Source organism: Erythrolamprus reginae, chromosome Z (genome assembly GCF_031021105.1).
Source record: "Erythrolamprus reginae isolate rEryReg1 chromosome Z, rEryReg1.hap1, whole genome shotgun sequence".
Lineage (NCBI taxonomy): Eukaryota > Metazoa > Chordata > Lepidosauria > Squamata > Dipsadidae > Erythrolamprus > Erythrolamprus reginae.
The window spans coordinates 19,650,282-19,667,555 of NC_091963.1; the positions used below are offsets into that span (position 1 = coordinate 19,650,282).

At 39.1% G+C, this 17,274-nt stretch overlaps 1 protein-coding gene across 1 annotated transcript in view; it reads left to right on the forward strand.

Moving 5' to 3' along the window:
• PARD3 (par-3 family cell polarity regulator) overlaps positions 1–17,274 on the forward strand; it is a 716,596-nt gene that overhangs the window by 391,586 nt on the left and 307,736 nt on the right. Inside the window, 1 exon segment of the mRNA XM_070728743.1 lies at positions 8,762–8,845. Coding sequence (XP_070584844.1) covers positions 8,762–8,845 — 84 coding nt within the window.

Sequence of the window (17,274 nt, forward strand, 5' to 3'; positions counted from 1 at the left end):
CGCAAGACTACCTTGTCCTGATGGAATTGACAAAGGTCCTGCCTGATTGAGAGGGCAGCTAGCTCCGAAATGCGTCGGGCAGAGGTAATAGCCACCAGGAATGCTACCTTAAAGGATAGGTACCTGAGGGACGCCGATTTTAGGGGTTCGTATGGTGCCTGCGTGAGGGAATGGAGAACCCGTGGCAAATCCCAGGATGGGTACCTGTGGACCTTGGAAGGTCTGAGGTTGGCTATGCCCTTGAGGAATTCCTGAACTTCAGGGAAGGATCGGAGAGGCTGTCTGCGGGGACCCCCTAGGACAGATGAAATGGCTGCCAGATGACGCCGGAGGGTGCTGGTGGAAAGTCCTTTATGGAAGCCTTGCATAAGGAAGGAAATTATTCTGTGTATGGGGATGCACAGAGGGGAGAGACCTTCCTGTAGACACCACTGGTGAAACTTGGACCACGTGTGGTCGTAGATTCGATTGGTCGAACCCCTTCTGGCCTTTAAAATGACCTCCACTGAATCGGGGTCATGACCACGCAGTTCTAAATCTCTCCTGATAACAGCCAGGCGGTGAGGTGGAACCACTCCGGGTCTGGATGGAAAGAGGCCCCCTGCCGCAGCATATCCCCCGAAACGGGGAGTCGCCAAGGGTCCTGGACGGACAGCTGTTGGAGATCCGCGAACCAGGGCCGGCGGGGCCAGTGAGGGGCGATTAGGATTACTCGGGCCCTCTCGGTGAGGACCTTGTGAATCACGTCCGGGAGGATTGGAATTGGAGGAAATGCGTAGAGTAGGCCTGGAGGCCATGGACTCCGGAGGGCATTGATTGCTTCCGCTCCCGGGGATGGAAATCTGGAATAGAAGCGAGGGAGTTGGGCGTTCGCATTGGTCGCGAAGAGATCCAGGATTGGTAGGCCGAATCTGAGGGTGATTTGATGGAACAGGTCTTGATGGAGGTTCCACTCTCCTGGGTCTATCGTTGCCCGGGATAGCCAATCCGCCTGGACGTTGAGACTCCCCGAGATGTGATCGGCTAGGAGCGACTGGAGATGTTTTTCCACCCAAAGGCCCAACTTGAGGGCCTCCCTCATGAGAGCCTTGGATCTCGTGCCCCCCTGTCTGCAAATATGGCTTTTCGTGGCAATGTTGTCGGTGAGAATGAGAACGTGCCGGTTGGGAATGCGAGGAGAGAAATGCTTCCGAGCCAGGGAAACGGCTCTTAACTCTAGCCAATTGATTGGCCCGGAAGCTTCCTCCGGGGACCACGTGCCCTGGGCTATCATCCCCTGGGCGTGGGCGCCCCATCCCGATAGACTGGCATCTGTGGTGATGACAAATTGATCCGGGCACCTGAACGGGGATCCTCTGTCCATGGCCGGAGACTTCCACCACTTGAAGGATCTGCGAACACTCAGTGGGATGACAATGCGTCGATTTGAGTTGCTGTGCCCTGATCTCTGAAAAGGTAACAGGAGCCACTGGAGTTCCCTAGCATGAAGGCGAGCCCAGGGAATGATGCCTATGCATGACACCATCTTCCCCAAAAGGGAAGATAGGGTAACTATGGGAACTGAAGAATTAGATAAAATGTTAGAAATTAACTCCACTATACTGAGTTTTCTCTCGGGAGAGAGAAAAACCTGGGAGGATTCTGAATCAATAATGGATCCCAGGTGAGAAATGGATGTGGAAGGTTGGAGGTGGCTTTTATCAAAGTTGATGGAAAATCCATGGTCCTGAAGGACTGACATGGTGACAGAAAGGTCTGTTTTCACTTTCTCTAGGGAGTTCCCATGAATCAAAATATCATCAAGATAACATAAAATGTGGATGGGAAACGCCCGGATATAGGCCGCCAGGGACCCCAAGAGCTTTGTAAAGACCCGAGGGGCCGAGGAAAGGCCAAATGGCATCGCCCTATACTGGAAATGCCTGCCTTGAAAGGAAAAACGTAAAAATTTTCTGTGGCATTTGGCTATAGGAATGTGAAGGTAGGCCTCAGTGAGGTCTAAGGAGACCATGAAATCTCCCGAGTGAATGGCGGCCAAAATAGAAGACAAGGAGTGCATCTTAAACTTCCTATATTTGATGAATAGATTTAGTTTCTTTAAATCCAAAATAGCTCTCCAACCTCCGGAGGACTTTGGAACCATAAATAGGATGGAGTAAAAACCTAGACCCTTCTGACCGGAAGGGACCGGTTGAATGGCTCTGATGGACAATAGATGAGAAATGGCCTCCTCCATACGGTTACAATCTGAGGATGACCTGGGAGAAGGGCAGGAAATAAAACGTTTAGGGGGAGGAGAAATAAATTCTAAAAGAAGGCCTGTTTGAACAGTGTCAATGACCCAAGGGACCTTGGAGGTGAGACGCCAATTAGAGGCGAAATGAGCTAGGCGACCCCCTATGGGAATAGAGGTAAGATTACCATCTAGGTTTTTTTGAAGCCCTGTTAGAGGAAGCTCCCCTTTGGAAGCGAAAACCTCTACCCCTGGAGTTCCTACCTTGGGAACGAAAGCGGGGGGAATACTGACCTGGAGATCTCTGATAGGAAGCCGCTTGATCTTGCTGGCGCCCTGGGCGACGAAAGGACTGCGTTTTGGTAGCCTTTTTTGTGGTTGGACCCAAAACTTTCTTCTTGTCCGTGGTTTCCGTGAGGAGTGGATCCAGAAGATCACCGAAGAGAAGGTCACGCTTTAAGGAACCCTGGGATAACTGCCACTTTTGGCGAACTCCCGCTTGCCAAGGGCGAATCCATAGGAGTCTTCTTGCCGTTGTAGAAGCTGCAATAGACTTAGCAGAAAATCTAGTAGATTGCAAGGTGGCATCAGCCACGTACTGGGCAGCTGCAAAGACTTTGTTGAAGTCTTGTTGACCTCTCAAGTCATCGGGAGGAATATGCTGTTGAAGTTGGCGAAGCCACAGCAGCATGGCTCTGGAGAAAAAGGAAGCCGCTGCTGAACTTTTAATGGCCCAGGAATCAGCGGTGAATCCTCTTTTGAGCATTTGCTCAATGCGCTTGTCCTCTGGGCGGAGGACTTCCTCCGCCTCGCCTGGCACAGCCGCTGCCGAGTGAAGAATCTTGACAGGTTCATCCGGTTTGGGAAAGGATAGAAGCTCTTCATAGGAAGAGGAAAGTTTGTACAACTTTCTGTCCTTGGTGGAGGGATTAAGGCCAGAGGCTGGAAATTCCCACTGTTTGAGTAAAGCATCTTTAAACAATTTAGGCATAGGAATTACCTCGTTATCCTCCTGTTCCTCTGTGAAGTAAGGTAAATTCTCCTCCGGGGGATCAGTGGAAGTGGAGGCTTGTTTCTCCTGGGCCGCTAATCCCGTAGAAATTCTAGCTTTGAGGAGGAGAGATTTGAATAATTGAGAAGGAAAAATAGTAATTGGAGGAGGAACCTTTATTTGGGATTCCTCATCATCTGATAAGCCTTGAAAAGGATCCTCATCATCCTCTATATCCTCATATTCATCCTGGGAGGAATCTGAATCCTCCTGAATAGGAGCTCTGACCGCTGGGGAAGAACCCAAGGGGCGGGAGGGACGAGAAGGAGGAAGAGGTAAGGAAAGCTCATTGATGGTGGAGAGTTTGGCATCAATGGCTTTGGACAACACAGCAAAAATAGACTGGAACTCAGGAGGTAAACTGGAAATATCAGCAGAAATGGCAGAAGAATCCCTAAAGGCCTGGGAGCATCCTGGCTGGGGGGAATCTTCAATAATATCTGGTTCCTCTGGACCTATGCCCCATAGGTTAGGTTGGGGTCTGTCTAGGTTTGGCTCATCCAGAGATAACACAGGGACCCCAGAAGGAGGTAGACTAGAAGCCTCTGGGGGGTCTTGGCTACTGATCACTTGGGCCTGCACTTTCAAACGTTTTGCTGATTTGTCATGTATTTTTTGTAGGGCTAGGTCCCTTCTCTTCTCGGCCCTGGTGACCTTGGTCGAGGGGCGGGCCCCTGGAGAAGAGGAGGAAGAGGCCTGGGGGATACTAGTAATCTCATCGCCTGTAGGCCTGGCCTCTCTGGGACCTTTAGTTGTGCCTCTCTTGGGAAAAGTAGCCATAGTCTGACAATTAACAGAAGACAAGGCTGAGCCAATAACTAATTAATAAGGAGAAGAATTTCAAGGACTTCCCAAGAGGAATGGATCCTGCTTCGAGGCCTCGAAGCTGCTGAAACTTGAGGACAATCTGGGCAAACCCAGAGTTCGTGCCCCCAAACCCAGCGGGGCCAGCCTCCCTAAACTTTATAATTAAGTAAACCAAGGCACTCTGGTTGGAGGCTTAGCCGGTGGAGAATTTAGCCTGGGACCCCCAAGGCCCGCTCCGGGATCCAAGCGGTGGACTGAGGCCTACGCGGCTGGCAGGAGGCCAACACGAGAGGCCTAGATTTAAAAAGGGCGCGAAGGCCTTCGCGCCGAAAAAATCGCTCCGTAAAATTTCTTAAAGGGAAAGCGATCGACTAAGTCCAGGAGACTAGAAGGCGTCTCACTCCGCAGGAGGTATTTTTAAGCCCTTAAATATATTGTATACAATAAATAATCAATAATTCAATAGATTAATACTTGCACCAGGACCTCCAGGCCAACGGATTAGAAGAATCCACAAGCGGCCGCAGGGATCGTAACCGGCAAAACCGCCGGGGGAAAACGAAACCGCAACTTCTCCAAAGAAAAAAGCCGAGCCGCAAATGGCTGGCGCTATTAGTGCAAGTAAATAATAATGATAAAACAAATCTTACTACTTTTGAAGAAAAGAGAACGAAGGGAAGGTGTTAGAATGTTGAACGAGCTATCACAATACAACCGCAGGATATGCGAACTGAGCGAATTCTGGGGAAGGGGCGGATCCGGCAAGCTTTTTTAATACTAGGCTCAGTTCCACTGGATTGGACATGAGCAACCCATGTGACTGCTGGACCCGCTCCTTCAGTACGGAGAATAACTACTACTGTGTTACCTCCAAAATAAGACCCTCTCTTATATATTTTTGAACCCTGAAATAAGTGCTTGGCCTTATTGCCATGCACTTGAAAGCTCAATTGGGAATGTTTTAATCAGGGGATGTTTTATTTTGGGGAAAACGGGGTAGCAAAGTGGACAATTTCAGTTGAAATAGTGATGACTGTACCTTTGGAAGATCTGAAAGATGAGATTTAATAGAGATCACCATGGACAAAATCTGTGTGATTTATTAGAATAAATACCACAGAGGCACTGTCTTGTCATTTTGAAGGCTTTGTGTGATTTGAACAAAATGGAAGCTATGCAACAGGTGAAGCCACACTAGACAAGTCTCATTCAGACCCAGATATAATATATAGCAGTGATCCCCAATCTTTTTGACCAACAGGGGTAGTGGCAAGTGGTGGATAAGGAAGAGAATGGTTTGCTGTACACAACCTAATCTAGTTCATATGCAAATGGAGCTTCATATATTTGTCTGCTACTTGCAAAGTCCAGTTTCCAATTGGTCTTCAGACCGGTTGGTGTTGGTATAGATTTACATAAATCTGTACTGGATCTTTTCTTGGCTGGGTCAACAAGGTATCCTGGATACCTTAGAAGTCCTGACCTTCTGTGGACAGAAGGGCTATATATCTACATATCTATATCTGTGTTGACTGGCTGATGTCAATTCCAATCTAAACACCTGGCTCATGGTAGGACTAATAACTATATTAAAATTTGGATACAGGTTCAAATGCATGGGTCAGGCTTCTCTTGGCTAAGAAGGCAAATATTCCTTGTTTTTTAGAAAACCTCAATTTAGTTTTGACCTGAAAAAAAAAATCAGGTTGACAGATACCTTTTTTTAATTATATGATTTGGTTGTGCATCATAATATTGATGTTAGCTCTCAGTAACTACATAGATCTTTTTTTTCATAATGACTTGTCCTTAATGTTGTTCGGGATTCTGATAATTCTGATGATTTGCTGAAATGTTCTTATGTTGAAATGGCCAAAATAAAGCTTGGTATTATGACAAGTTTCATAAGAAATCACAAGATGCATGCACAAATATTTATGTAATTTCCACACCTTAACTTTACTGAGAGCTGTATATCAGCTTCCTCTTAGGTAGCTAAGTAAAAACAAAAAATCTATACATACTTGCTTCAATCTTATGGGAGAAACTGCCCTTGTTCAGCTGAATAAACACACATTTTTTAAGATAACCTGGACTCTCTTTTTGGTTGTGCCAAGCCACAGCTGATTTCTAATAAGGATTTTCAAGTCTTCTGATAATATACTTCTTATTACTGTAGCTGAGTTTACCGATTTGGCTACTGATAATTTTCTTCAACTCTTTGTTCTGCGTTTCCAGCTTTAAAGGCTTGTCCAAAAAGCTAGATCTTTGCATAATGGGTCTGCAGATAACTCTTTAATCTTATAAATAAAGTTCTCATGAAAAGATATTGACAGTAAATTTTTGCAGATTTGTTTTCAAAATTTAATGTTTTGGAGAATTTGAAACATTTATAAAGATATCATTTATTTTCTAATGAATGGAAGATACTTGTGTGCCAAAATATAAAATCAACTTATAAAATCAGTATCTTTTTCTAACCATTACCTGTAACATTGATAGTTACAGTTCTATACTTAAGAATACATCGAGAAAAAAAATCCATTATGACATATAAATGATTACTATTGGACTTGCTTATTTTTAACACAATAAGTGGAAATTGGATAATTCAAGCAGTGCAGAGAGAAAGTCATTGAACAAATAATGAGAAGTCAATTTGATCATTTTCTAGACTATTCCCGGTTTTGTGGCTTCCATTTACAGTGACTGCAATATAATTTAAAAACTACATTGTGCTGGCTTTAAAGGATTAGAATGAGGCACAAATCAGTTTATCTGGAAAAGCCCTTCTTTGGAAAGAAAGCTAAGCAGGAAAATTAAGCAAATGGCGCAAAGAAAGGGTGAGATAGGATGATTAGAAAATGAACTACATTCGAATTGCAAAAAGACTGGGAGAATGTTTAAATATTCCTTGTTGAAAAGCTGTAGTAGAATTCAAGAGGTTGAAGAAGTAACACTTTTCTCCCTGTGATATCTGACAAGCAGCTTTTGAAATGTTTTTTCAAGTTTGGAAATTAGTTTTTAATGCTGTACTGGGAGTAAGAGTTGCCATTCAGATGTGCCAAGATAACTGTTTAGCTCACTGAAAACTTGAAAAGTTGTGATGCAGAACATAATTTAGTTTGCAAAAGGTAAGCTGACCATACATTCTTAGAACAGTTTAATGCTAAAAATATATAAATTACAAATGTATTAGAATTAATAAGATTTAAATAAAATTTCTATACGAATGATACAGAGAACACTATTTTTATTATTTGGAACAATTTGCTTATTGCAAAAAAATAAAAATACACTTTTCTAAGACATGAGTCTTTTATTGCTAAGTTTATGTCAATAATGTTATGTTCGGTTATACCTGTCACATGTCATTGCATATAAGTACTGATCCATTAATATGCAATCCAGATTTCACTGTATTACAAAGAAAACCTGAAACCAACATTGATATTCAGACAAGAAGAGCCCAGACTGCACGCAGAATTTCATTATTTCATCCTCCCTGTTACAAAATTGGATAATAAAAACATTTGATGAAAATAAACTATTTCAAAGAGGCTTTGAAAATAATGTGTTAAAATGAGTAGTTCTGCATGAAATGAAAGCAAATGAATTTATATTATATGTATTTTGATGTACGCTGCATAAGGATTTGCCAAATATTATAGCTGAATGGAAATTACAGTTGGAATATGCTGTTTTACAAATCTAGATGTACTCATAAATTACAATTGTTTAGCTTTGATAAATTTGAGCTAAAAATAGTAGTGTCAGAATTTGCAGACAGTTAGAAACTATCAGAGTTATTGTTATGTTGGTGATGTGTGAGAAACTTTGTCAGTAAATGTTTAGCATACCAGAGGGAAAAACAGTTTCGCATTATGGTTTGAACATTGCATTTGCAAATTCAGTCCTTAATGTGATTCTTATAGGGCTATTAAAGTGATTATGGGGAATTATTGAATTTACTACATATTATTCTGATTTCTCAATTTGACTGTTAAGTTCAAATTAATCTGGAGTGTTACACTGGATCAGTTTTTACAAAAACCAAGCATGTGGTTTGAAGCAGATCAATTCATCCTGATTTTTAATATTAAGAAAGGGTGACTTTATATTTTAATTAAAGAGCCAAAGTACTGAAACATTTATATTATCAACTCTCAGTACAAATTATTAAGGTGTAGAATTTGGAAATAATTATATAGTGGTAATTACGCCAAAACAATGTTTAGTTTGGCTCTTCTGCCATATTCAATACTCTTTCAATTTATATTTGTTATTCTTAAAGTTATTTATGGAAACATACCAGAAAACAAAAAGAAATGGAACTTTCTGTTTTCTTTTGGACAATTTGATTTAGACAATTTGTTTGACCCAAATTCTTAGAAAAGCTAATCTCAAACTTCTTTCATTGTTGGACATAATACAATTTGAATATTGGCTTATAGTTGCATTTTACTTGAAATAACTAATGACGTATTTTTTATTATGGATTTTCTTTCATGCTGTCAGATTATTACTGAGGTATGTAGGAATCAATGTTGCTTTTATCTATATTAGTTTTCAGATATCTGTGTTTTCATTTTTGAGTGTGTACTTGTGTAGAGCTGTATTTGTCATTTTTGGTCTGTGTTCACATTCCTTCATTCATCATTGTCTCACAGTGATATGGTGAAGCTTGTTGAAGTTTCCAATGATGGTGGACCTTTGGGAATCCATGTAGTTCCTTTCAGTGCTCGAAGTGGAAGGTAATGTACCATATTGATTCTTAGATACATTGGTTTCTGTTTTTATCTGATTGATTTATTTATAACTTGGCTGGTTGATTGACTGCCCATTTCCAGAACAAGCCATATAAACTATAAGGCTTATAGCCCTATAGTTTATAAGAAGAGTACATCTATTTGAAATAGAAACATGCTTCATTCACCAGAAAGTCTTACTGATTGAGAGAATGCGTTCCGAGACCGCCCGCGAAAGTTGAATTTCCGCGAAGTAGAGATGCGGAAGTAAATACACTATTTTTGGCTATGAACAGTATCACAAGCCATCCCTTAACACTTTAAACCCCTAAATTGCAATTTCCCATTCCCTTAACAACCATTTAGATTGTTACTCGCCATGTTTCTTTATTAAAGTTTATTTAAAAAAATATTTATTAAAGGTGGACGAAAGTTTGGTGATGATATATGACATCATCGGGCAGGAAAAACCGTGGTATAGGGGGGGAAACCGCAAGTATTTTTTAATTAATATTTTTGAAAAACCGTGGTATAGACTTTTCACGAAGTTGGAACCCGCGAAAATCGAGGGAACACTGTACAGCTCAGTTAGTCAAGATGAAAATGGCAGAACCTAGTTCTAATTTATATATTAAAAATTATATTCTGTCCTAATATGAAACTGGATTGAAAAATGTAAATTATTTCTGTCTCATAAAATGTTTATTGTGTTTCACCGTAGTCTGATATTAGAAATGGTGCACCTTTTTTTTTTTTGCTAGTTGCAAGATTATAATTTATAGACTAGCAGCATCTGAAATCATGACAGCATGGGTAGTTTTTCACTCAAACGTGGAAGGAAAAAATTACAGTCAAGGTAGTGTTAAATAAAGTTAGTTATATAAAATATAGCCCACATTTTTTATTTGTTGCTGAACATGAGTGTATTATATTGCACTACATTAAAAAAACAAGGAAAAAACCAGATGATGAGTAAAATGAATATATTACCAATAATGGCCCTAAGCCACATTTTGTCAGGGAGCTCAATTAAAATATCAATGCTTACTCTATTGAAATAGAATTCCGGTATTCAGGTTCTGTGATTAAATGTACTTAGAAAATTAAATAAGCTATGACACACGTAGAATTTTGTGCCAAAATTTGCAAGTTTGTGGTATAAAATACAACTCTGACACTTTTTCAGTAATGTAAGTGAGCATAAATAGAAAAAAAATAATGGATTGCTCTACTAATAGATTGCTATTACTAGAGGAAAAATTGCATTTACAGTATATTTTACATCATCCTGGTGGGAAAAATCTAAACATACATAGAATCCTAGATTGTAAACTGATGTGATTCAGTTTACATAATTTCACTTTAAATTGATTAAAAGTAAATGTCATTGTAGAGGAAATATATTTTATCTGCTTTTTATTTATTTTTTGTTAAGTAGAAGATTTTTTTCTTCCCCAGAATGTTTTGATTATAATATAAAAATAATTCTTTCTGGGCATTCATTTACATATAATTTAAATGGGAGGGTTTTAACTACCCTGACATCAATTGGGTGACAAATTCTGCACCAAGATTCCTAACAAATATAGCAGATAACTTTGTTTCCCAAAAAGTGGAGAAGGAAACAAGGAGATCAACCATATTGGACTTAATTCTGTCTAACAGCGATGAAATAATGGAAGGTGTTGAAGCTACAGGGGGCAAGTGATCATACAATATTGGAATTCAACATTATGCAACCACAAGTAATAGAACAAAGTCAAACTAAAATCTTGGACTTTAAGAGAGCTAATTTCAATAAACTTAGAGATAACTTGGAAAGGATTTTATAGATGAGAATTGTCAAGGGGAAAACAAGTAAGGAAGCTTGGGAAATTTTGAAAAGTGAGATTATAAAAGCCCAGCCCAGCACAATAACAATGAGGAAGAAAAATAACAGCTCCCAAAAGAAGCCAGCATTGGCTGCATAAGGAACTCTCTGACAAACTGAAAGACAAAAAGGACAAGTATAAAAAGTGGAAAGGGGTGGGGGTGGGGGCAAATAACTAAGGCAGAATACCAGCAAATAGCCCAAGCCTGTAAGGATGAAATGAGGAAAGCTAAGGCTCCCAAAGTACAAAGGCATGAAACAAAAGTAAACAACAACAACAACCATAACAACAACAAAGTTTCTTCCAACATGTTAAAAACAAGAAAAAAGTCAAGGAAACTCTTGTTCCATTGCTAGAAGAAACTGACAAGAAGGGGACAAGCAACAGAAAGAAAACAGAACTACTTAACTCATTTTTTGCATCTATCTTTACAGAAAGGGAAAAAAACCCAGTCTAACCTATCAAAAACACTGCCACAAAAAATAGATTAGGGACACAAGTTGAAATAGGGAAGAAAATGGTAAGTCAACATTTGTCTAGCATAGATGAATTTAAATCACCAGGACCAGATGAATTACATGCCCAGGTTCTGAAGGAACTGCCAGACAAGATCTCAGAACTACTGAACTATATTTTTCAAAGATCTGGAGAACTGGGAAAAAGACATAGGATTGGAAAAGAGCTGATATAGATCCCATCTTGATCTATTTTCTTTCCCAGAAAGGGAAAGGAAATAGATCCAGGAAATTACAGGCCGATCAGCCTGATCTCAATACCAGGGAAGATTCTGGAAAAGATAATCAAGCAATGAATCAGCAAACACCTGGAAGCAAACAAAGAAATAATCAAAAACCAACATGGGTTTATCAAAAAACAGATCATGCCAGATGAATCTTATTGAATTCTTTGACAAAATTAATAGAACAGAGGAAAACTATCGATATAATTTACTTGGATTTTAGTAAGGCATTTGATAAAGTAGACCATAACACACTACTAGATAAATTAGTAAAATGTGGGTTAAACAACCAGATGGATTTGTAACTGGCTGACCAACTGTACTCAATGTGTAGTCCTCAATGGAACTACATCTACATGGAGGGAAATATGCATTAAAATACCCAAGGCTCTGTTTTAGGCCCAGTACTCTTCAACATTTTCATCAATGACTTGGATGACGGGATAGATGGGGAACTCATCAAATATGCAGATGGCACCAAGCTGGCAGGAATAGCCAACACTCCAGAAGATAGGTTTAAGATACAGAAGGATCTTGACAGACTTGGACAGTGTAGAAATATTTTAGGCTCCAACCTTTTTGGCATCAAGGACTGGTTTTGTGGAAGACAGATCTTCAACAGATTGAGAGGTGATGGTTTGGTTTAACTTGTTTACCCACTAATCACCTCCATCTGTGTGGTCTGGTTCCTGACAGGCCATGGACCAATACCAGTCTGTGGTCCTGAGGACCCCTGCAGTGTAATATGAGCTTTTATGTTTGTTACACAGTCTCTGCAATCAGTGTTTCATCAGTGAAACTTTGTATTTTCTGCATCATGCTGCTTATAAAGGCTACATAAATAAGGTTGTGACATTGTAGAAAGGGAAAATATTAATTTCTCTGAGAGAACCTCATAATTTCTTTAAAAAGCAGATATTCTGATACATTTAAACACACATCTCAGTGACATTTTATTGACACTAGCATTAAAATATAAAATATTTTGCAAGATTATAAAAACTTCTTTCAGGAAATAGCCAGTAACAATACAGCTTTGGGGGATAGGAGGTTAGGAATGAAAGAAAAGCTTTGTGCGTTATCCTTGTGCTGTTCATTAATTGTTGGGACTATCCCATTTCTGTGAAGTATTGTGGTTGTCACAGGCAGAACAGTATTAAAGGATAATGCATTTTATTCATTGCTAATATTTTTATCTTAGATATTAGGAAATAAAAAAATATTAAAAGCACAATGTTTGGAATAATCACTACAGTACTATCTTATCAGTAGGTGTCAGCCTGAATATTACAATGCTAATCTGGTAATTCCATGATTTTTTGGAAGTGAAATTCTACTTATCATTTTTAGCATTCTACTGATATTGTTAAATTTGGATAATGGGATGAATAAAAGAACAGTGAGTTTTAGGAGATAGAGCACCAGGCTGCTGTTGTTTGAAATCTAAGCAGGATTGGATCTGGTTAGTATTTGGATAAAAGACATTCTGGGGAATTTCAGGGTTTAGGGTACATTAGGGAATTTAAAATTACTTCTGCATTGTTTCCAGAAAACATGATGGATTTGTCTATGTAGTCTTTGGAGACAGAGTTCAACTAAAGAGAAGTTTTACGTTTTGCAAGTAATTTATTTCTTTGGGATATTACTCTTTCTTAGCAATTTATATCCATTCCTTCTTTTACTAATTATATTACAAATTATCTCATCACATTTATTGGTGAACCACCATGTTTCCTTTCCAAGTTTCCTTGGCATACTTTCATCTTAGTTGGAACAGTTGATATGATCAACATTTGTCTAGATTGTGGATGTCCAACTTTTTGGATTTCCTAGGTCTTATTGAATGAAGATAAATTGTTTTGGACCACATATAAGATATATAGTTAATGTACAGTATATAACTAGCATAATAATGTTAAAAGTTTACAATCTTGTGGAGCCCCACTAGCATTACTAACTGTCAGGGTTGTATATGGCTTATTGGCCACAGATTGAACATATGGTATCTAGATAAAAGGAAAATAGGAACTCTGGTTTTTTACTCTGGCTCAACAGCTTGTTGGCCATTGAGCCAACAAGAATGGAACAGCAAAAAAAATGTCAGCTGAAAAATAATAAAAAGGAGATGGAGAACTTTAAGTGAAACATTGATTTCATGGAATACTCAATTTACATAATTGAAATTAGAAAAGAATCCACAGAAAAACGTTTACAGTTAAACAAAAAACCCATCTCCATCTGAAATCAATCCTGAAGATTCCACTTATTCATATAAATATTTTCATGTGATACATTTGTATTCATTTATGTCCATGTATCTATCTATGTTTCATACTTGCCAGAAATCATAATGCCAGAAGAACAGAACTAGAACACACAATTTTGTATTTTCAAGTCATGCTTTTCTTTGTCTCCCTATGTTTCTAGTTGATTGATGTGGATATCCTGCTTGAAAAGGGTGTCACAGATAAGGTGAAATGTTTCCCTCTATCGCTCCCTGATTGTTAAATACTAAGATAGATGGAGGACAGGGAAACTGGACCAAAAGCCCATTATGATTCAGTGGCAGACAGTCTATATGAGGTTTTCAGGAACACATGTGGAAGGCAGAGATCCAAATTAACTAACTTAAAATGTTATTTATTTTTAACTTTTGCCATAAAAAATCTGGAATACAGTAAAAGTAGTACTGTAATCATTTTATGACTCTGCCATTTAGATATTAATTAATTCTTTTTCTATAAACTGATGTTTCTGCTGAAATCAAGGTCTCTTAACCACTTTTCTCTGTAAGTTTTCATTATTGTGCAGGGAAACAACCTTACTCCTGATGACAGGGACAGCGAAAGTGCCTTTGCTGGTACTTTTGTCTTACATTTGAGAGACAGTGGTTGGCTCAGAGTCACAAAACCAGCTTTTGTGCCAAAGGCAAGATTTAGTTCACAGATTCTTAGATTCATCTTAAAATGCTGCACAAATCTGATGTTTATTTTTGCACATACAGAACCAATTAACTATTAATATCCCTATTTGGGAATGCTGTGAACTTTATGTATAGAGGCAGTCCCTCGTAAGTGAAATAAAGAAAGTACAGTAATACCTCGTCTTACGAACTTAATTGGTTCCGGGAGGAGGTTCGTAAGGTGAAAAGTTTGTAAGATGAAACAATGTTTCCCATAGGAAACAATGTAAAATTAATTAATGTGTGCAAGCAAAAAAAAATCGCAAAAACGGTGTTCCGCTGGGCGTTGCCGCCCGGCTGTCACCTTTTGAAATAGCTGGGGGCTTCTCAGCATTCTCCCGAATGCCAAATCCGGAAGTTCGGCAAAAGTTCAGGTTTGGGAGGCTGCCGAGAAGCCCTGCCACCCAGCTGTTGCCTTTTGAAACAGCTGGGGGGTTTCTCAGCGTTCTCCCAAATACCGAACCCAAACATTTGCCGAACTTCTGGATTCAGCATTCGGGAGGCCGCCGAGAAGCTCCGCCATCCGGCTGTCATCTTGCCAGAAGAGCCACAGAGCTGTTGGCCGGTCGGGAGGCTCAAACGGAGGTGGGGAATCCCAATAGGGAATTCCATGGGCGGAGCTTTGACGTCATGGAGATGTCCTTCCTGGAGTCCACGTTTCAGCCGGCCTCCCGAACCCAACACAAATCAGTGCAACATTATTGTGTTGGTCAGTTCAGTGGAGTAAAAGCAGCCAAAGGAACAGCTAAAATTAGCACACATTTTTTAACAGCTTCTAAATCAATGATCTTGTGTAATATTTAGAGAAAATTGTAGATTTGTGGATATAAGCCAAAGGATTAGATGATCTTAACAATAAATGAAAATCTTGCAGTAGTTTAGACAGTGACATATGGAAACAGTCACAGTAGATACCGAATTTATACATCTTGGCATTCACAAGCAATCTGTGTTGTCTGAGAATGTAGAAAAAGAAGACAAGTTGCATGTCTAGATTCATAATAAATGAAAGAATAATGGAACAGCTTGTCTCCCAGAGTTGTGATTGCTCCATCACTGGAGGTTTTCAAGAAAATATTGGACTACCTAATTCATATCCAGGATAATCAAAGGTCTCCTGCCTTGGTTAGGAGCTTGGGCTAGAAAATCTCCAAAGCTCCTTCTAGCCCTATGATTTTATAATTCTATGAATACTGGAGCTTCCTAACTTCCTAACACTGACAGGAAATCTTGATAGAGTATTATAATTTCCTGCTTAGCGTAACAATGTAATTCTTTTTTAAAAAACTCCTTTGGAAATTAGTTTGGTACTGCAATATAACTATCTAGAAGAGGATTGATCTAATTGAATATACTGTATACAATTTATGGTGGTTTGGTAGTGATGGCCAATCCTATAGCTGCTGGATGCACTCGAGTCCTTCAAGAAGATCAGATATCAATATATTATTCAGACAGAAGGAAACTTCCTATGCATGTACAAGCTTAACCTTTATTGGGGAATCATATTTTTATTACGCTGTGAACAAATTCACATTTGTCTGCATTACTGTGTAATTGTTTCTTGATCAGGGTTTTTATTATAATGCTAAAAGGTTTTACAAAAGACAAGCTTTTACAATACAATGCAATTTGGGGAGATAGCTGTATAGAAAATAGAATCTTAAAATCTTAAAAGAATCTTAAATTGGAATCTTAAAATTAAATAAAATTAAAATTAAATTAAAATCTTAACAGAGCTCGGTACAGATGTGGTTCTAGGCAGCAATGCATTTATTTGTTTGTTAGTTTGTTCATTTATTTATGTATTTATTTATGTATTTATTTATGTATTTATTTATGTATTTATGTATGTATGTATGTATGTATGTATGTATGTATGTATGTATGTATGTATGTATGTATTTATTTATTTATTTATTCAATTTTTTATGCCACCCTTCGCCTTAGACTCAGGGTGGCTTATAACATGTTAGCAATAGCACTTTTTAAAAAATAGAGCCGGCCTATTGCCCCCACAATCTGGGTCCTCATTTTACCTACCTCAGAAGAATGTAAGGCTGAGTCAACCTTGAGCTGGTGATGAGATTTGAACTGCTAACCTACAGATCTACAGTCAGCTTCAGTGGCCTGCAGTATAGCACTCTACCTGCTGTGCCTCTAGGCTCTCACCCCATTTTTAGGGAATATTCACTTAAAGTTATTATTTATCCTGGTATATTTTGTTTGCCTGACTTATATGTGAATTATTATTTATATGTGACTTATGTGAACTAGGCTTATATGTGAATTATTAAGAGATTTTAGTTAGAGTAGGAATCTCAGATTGGTCATGAGTACCACTTGAACATTAACTGAAACGGATGTCCATGTGCCTCATCTATGTTGGTTGAGGCAGGCAGGATTCCCTTGAGTACCATTTGTTGGGAATTGGAGGAAAGGGAGGGTCTTGCTTTCTCTTTCTGCTCAAGATCCCCATGGACAATTGGTGGGCCACTGTGTGACACAGAATGCTGGACTCGATGGGCTTTGGCCTGATTCAGCATGGCTCTTCTTATCTTCTTATATTCTTAACTGGATGGCTTGATGGCTACAAGGCTGAAGCTTTTCATAGATTTAATACAAGGTCTCTTGTGAGAAAAAAATTAAACAAAAAGCTAGTGGATTTTGTTAAGTAAATTTATTGGAAGAAAATAACCATAGTCATAGCCATTGCTATCTATCAAGGCAAGAGATAGTGAGGCAGGAGAATATCTTCAGGAATGCAGTAGGATCATCCCACTCCAGGCTGAGCAGTTCTCCAGCTGCTTTGGAGAATGGGGATCTTGGGCAGGGAGGATATCAGTCCGTGGAAGAGGAACAG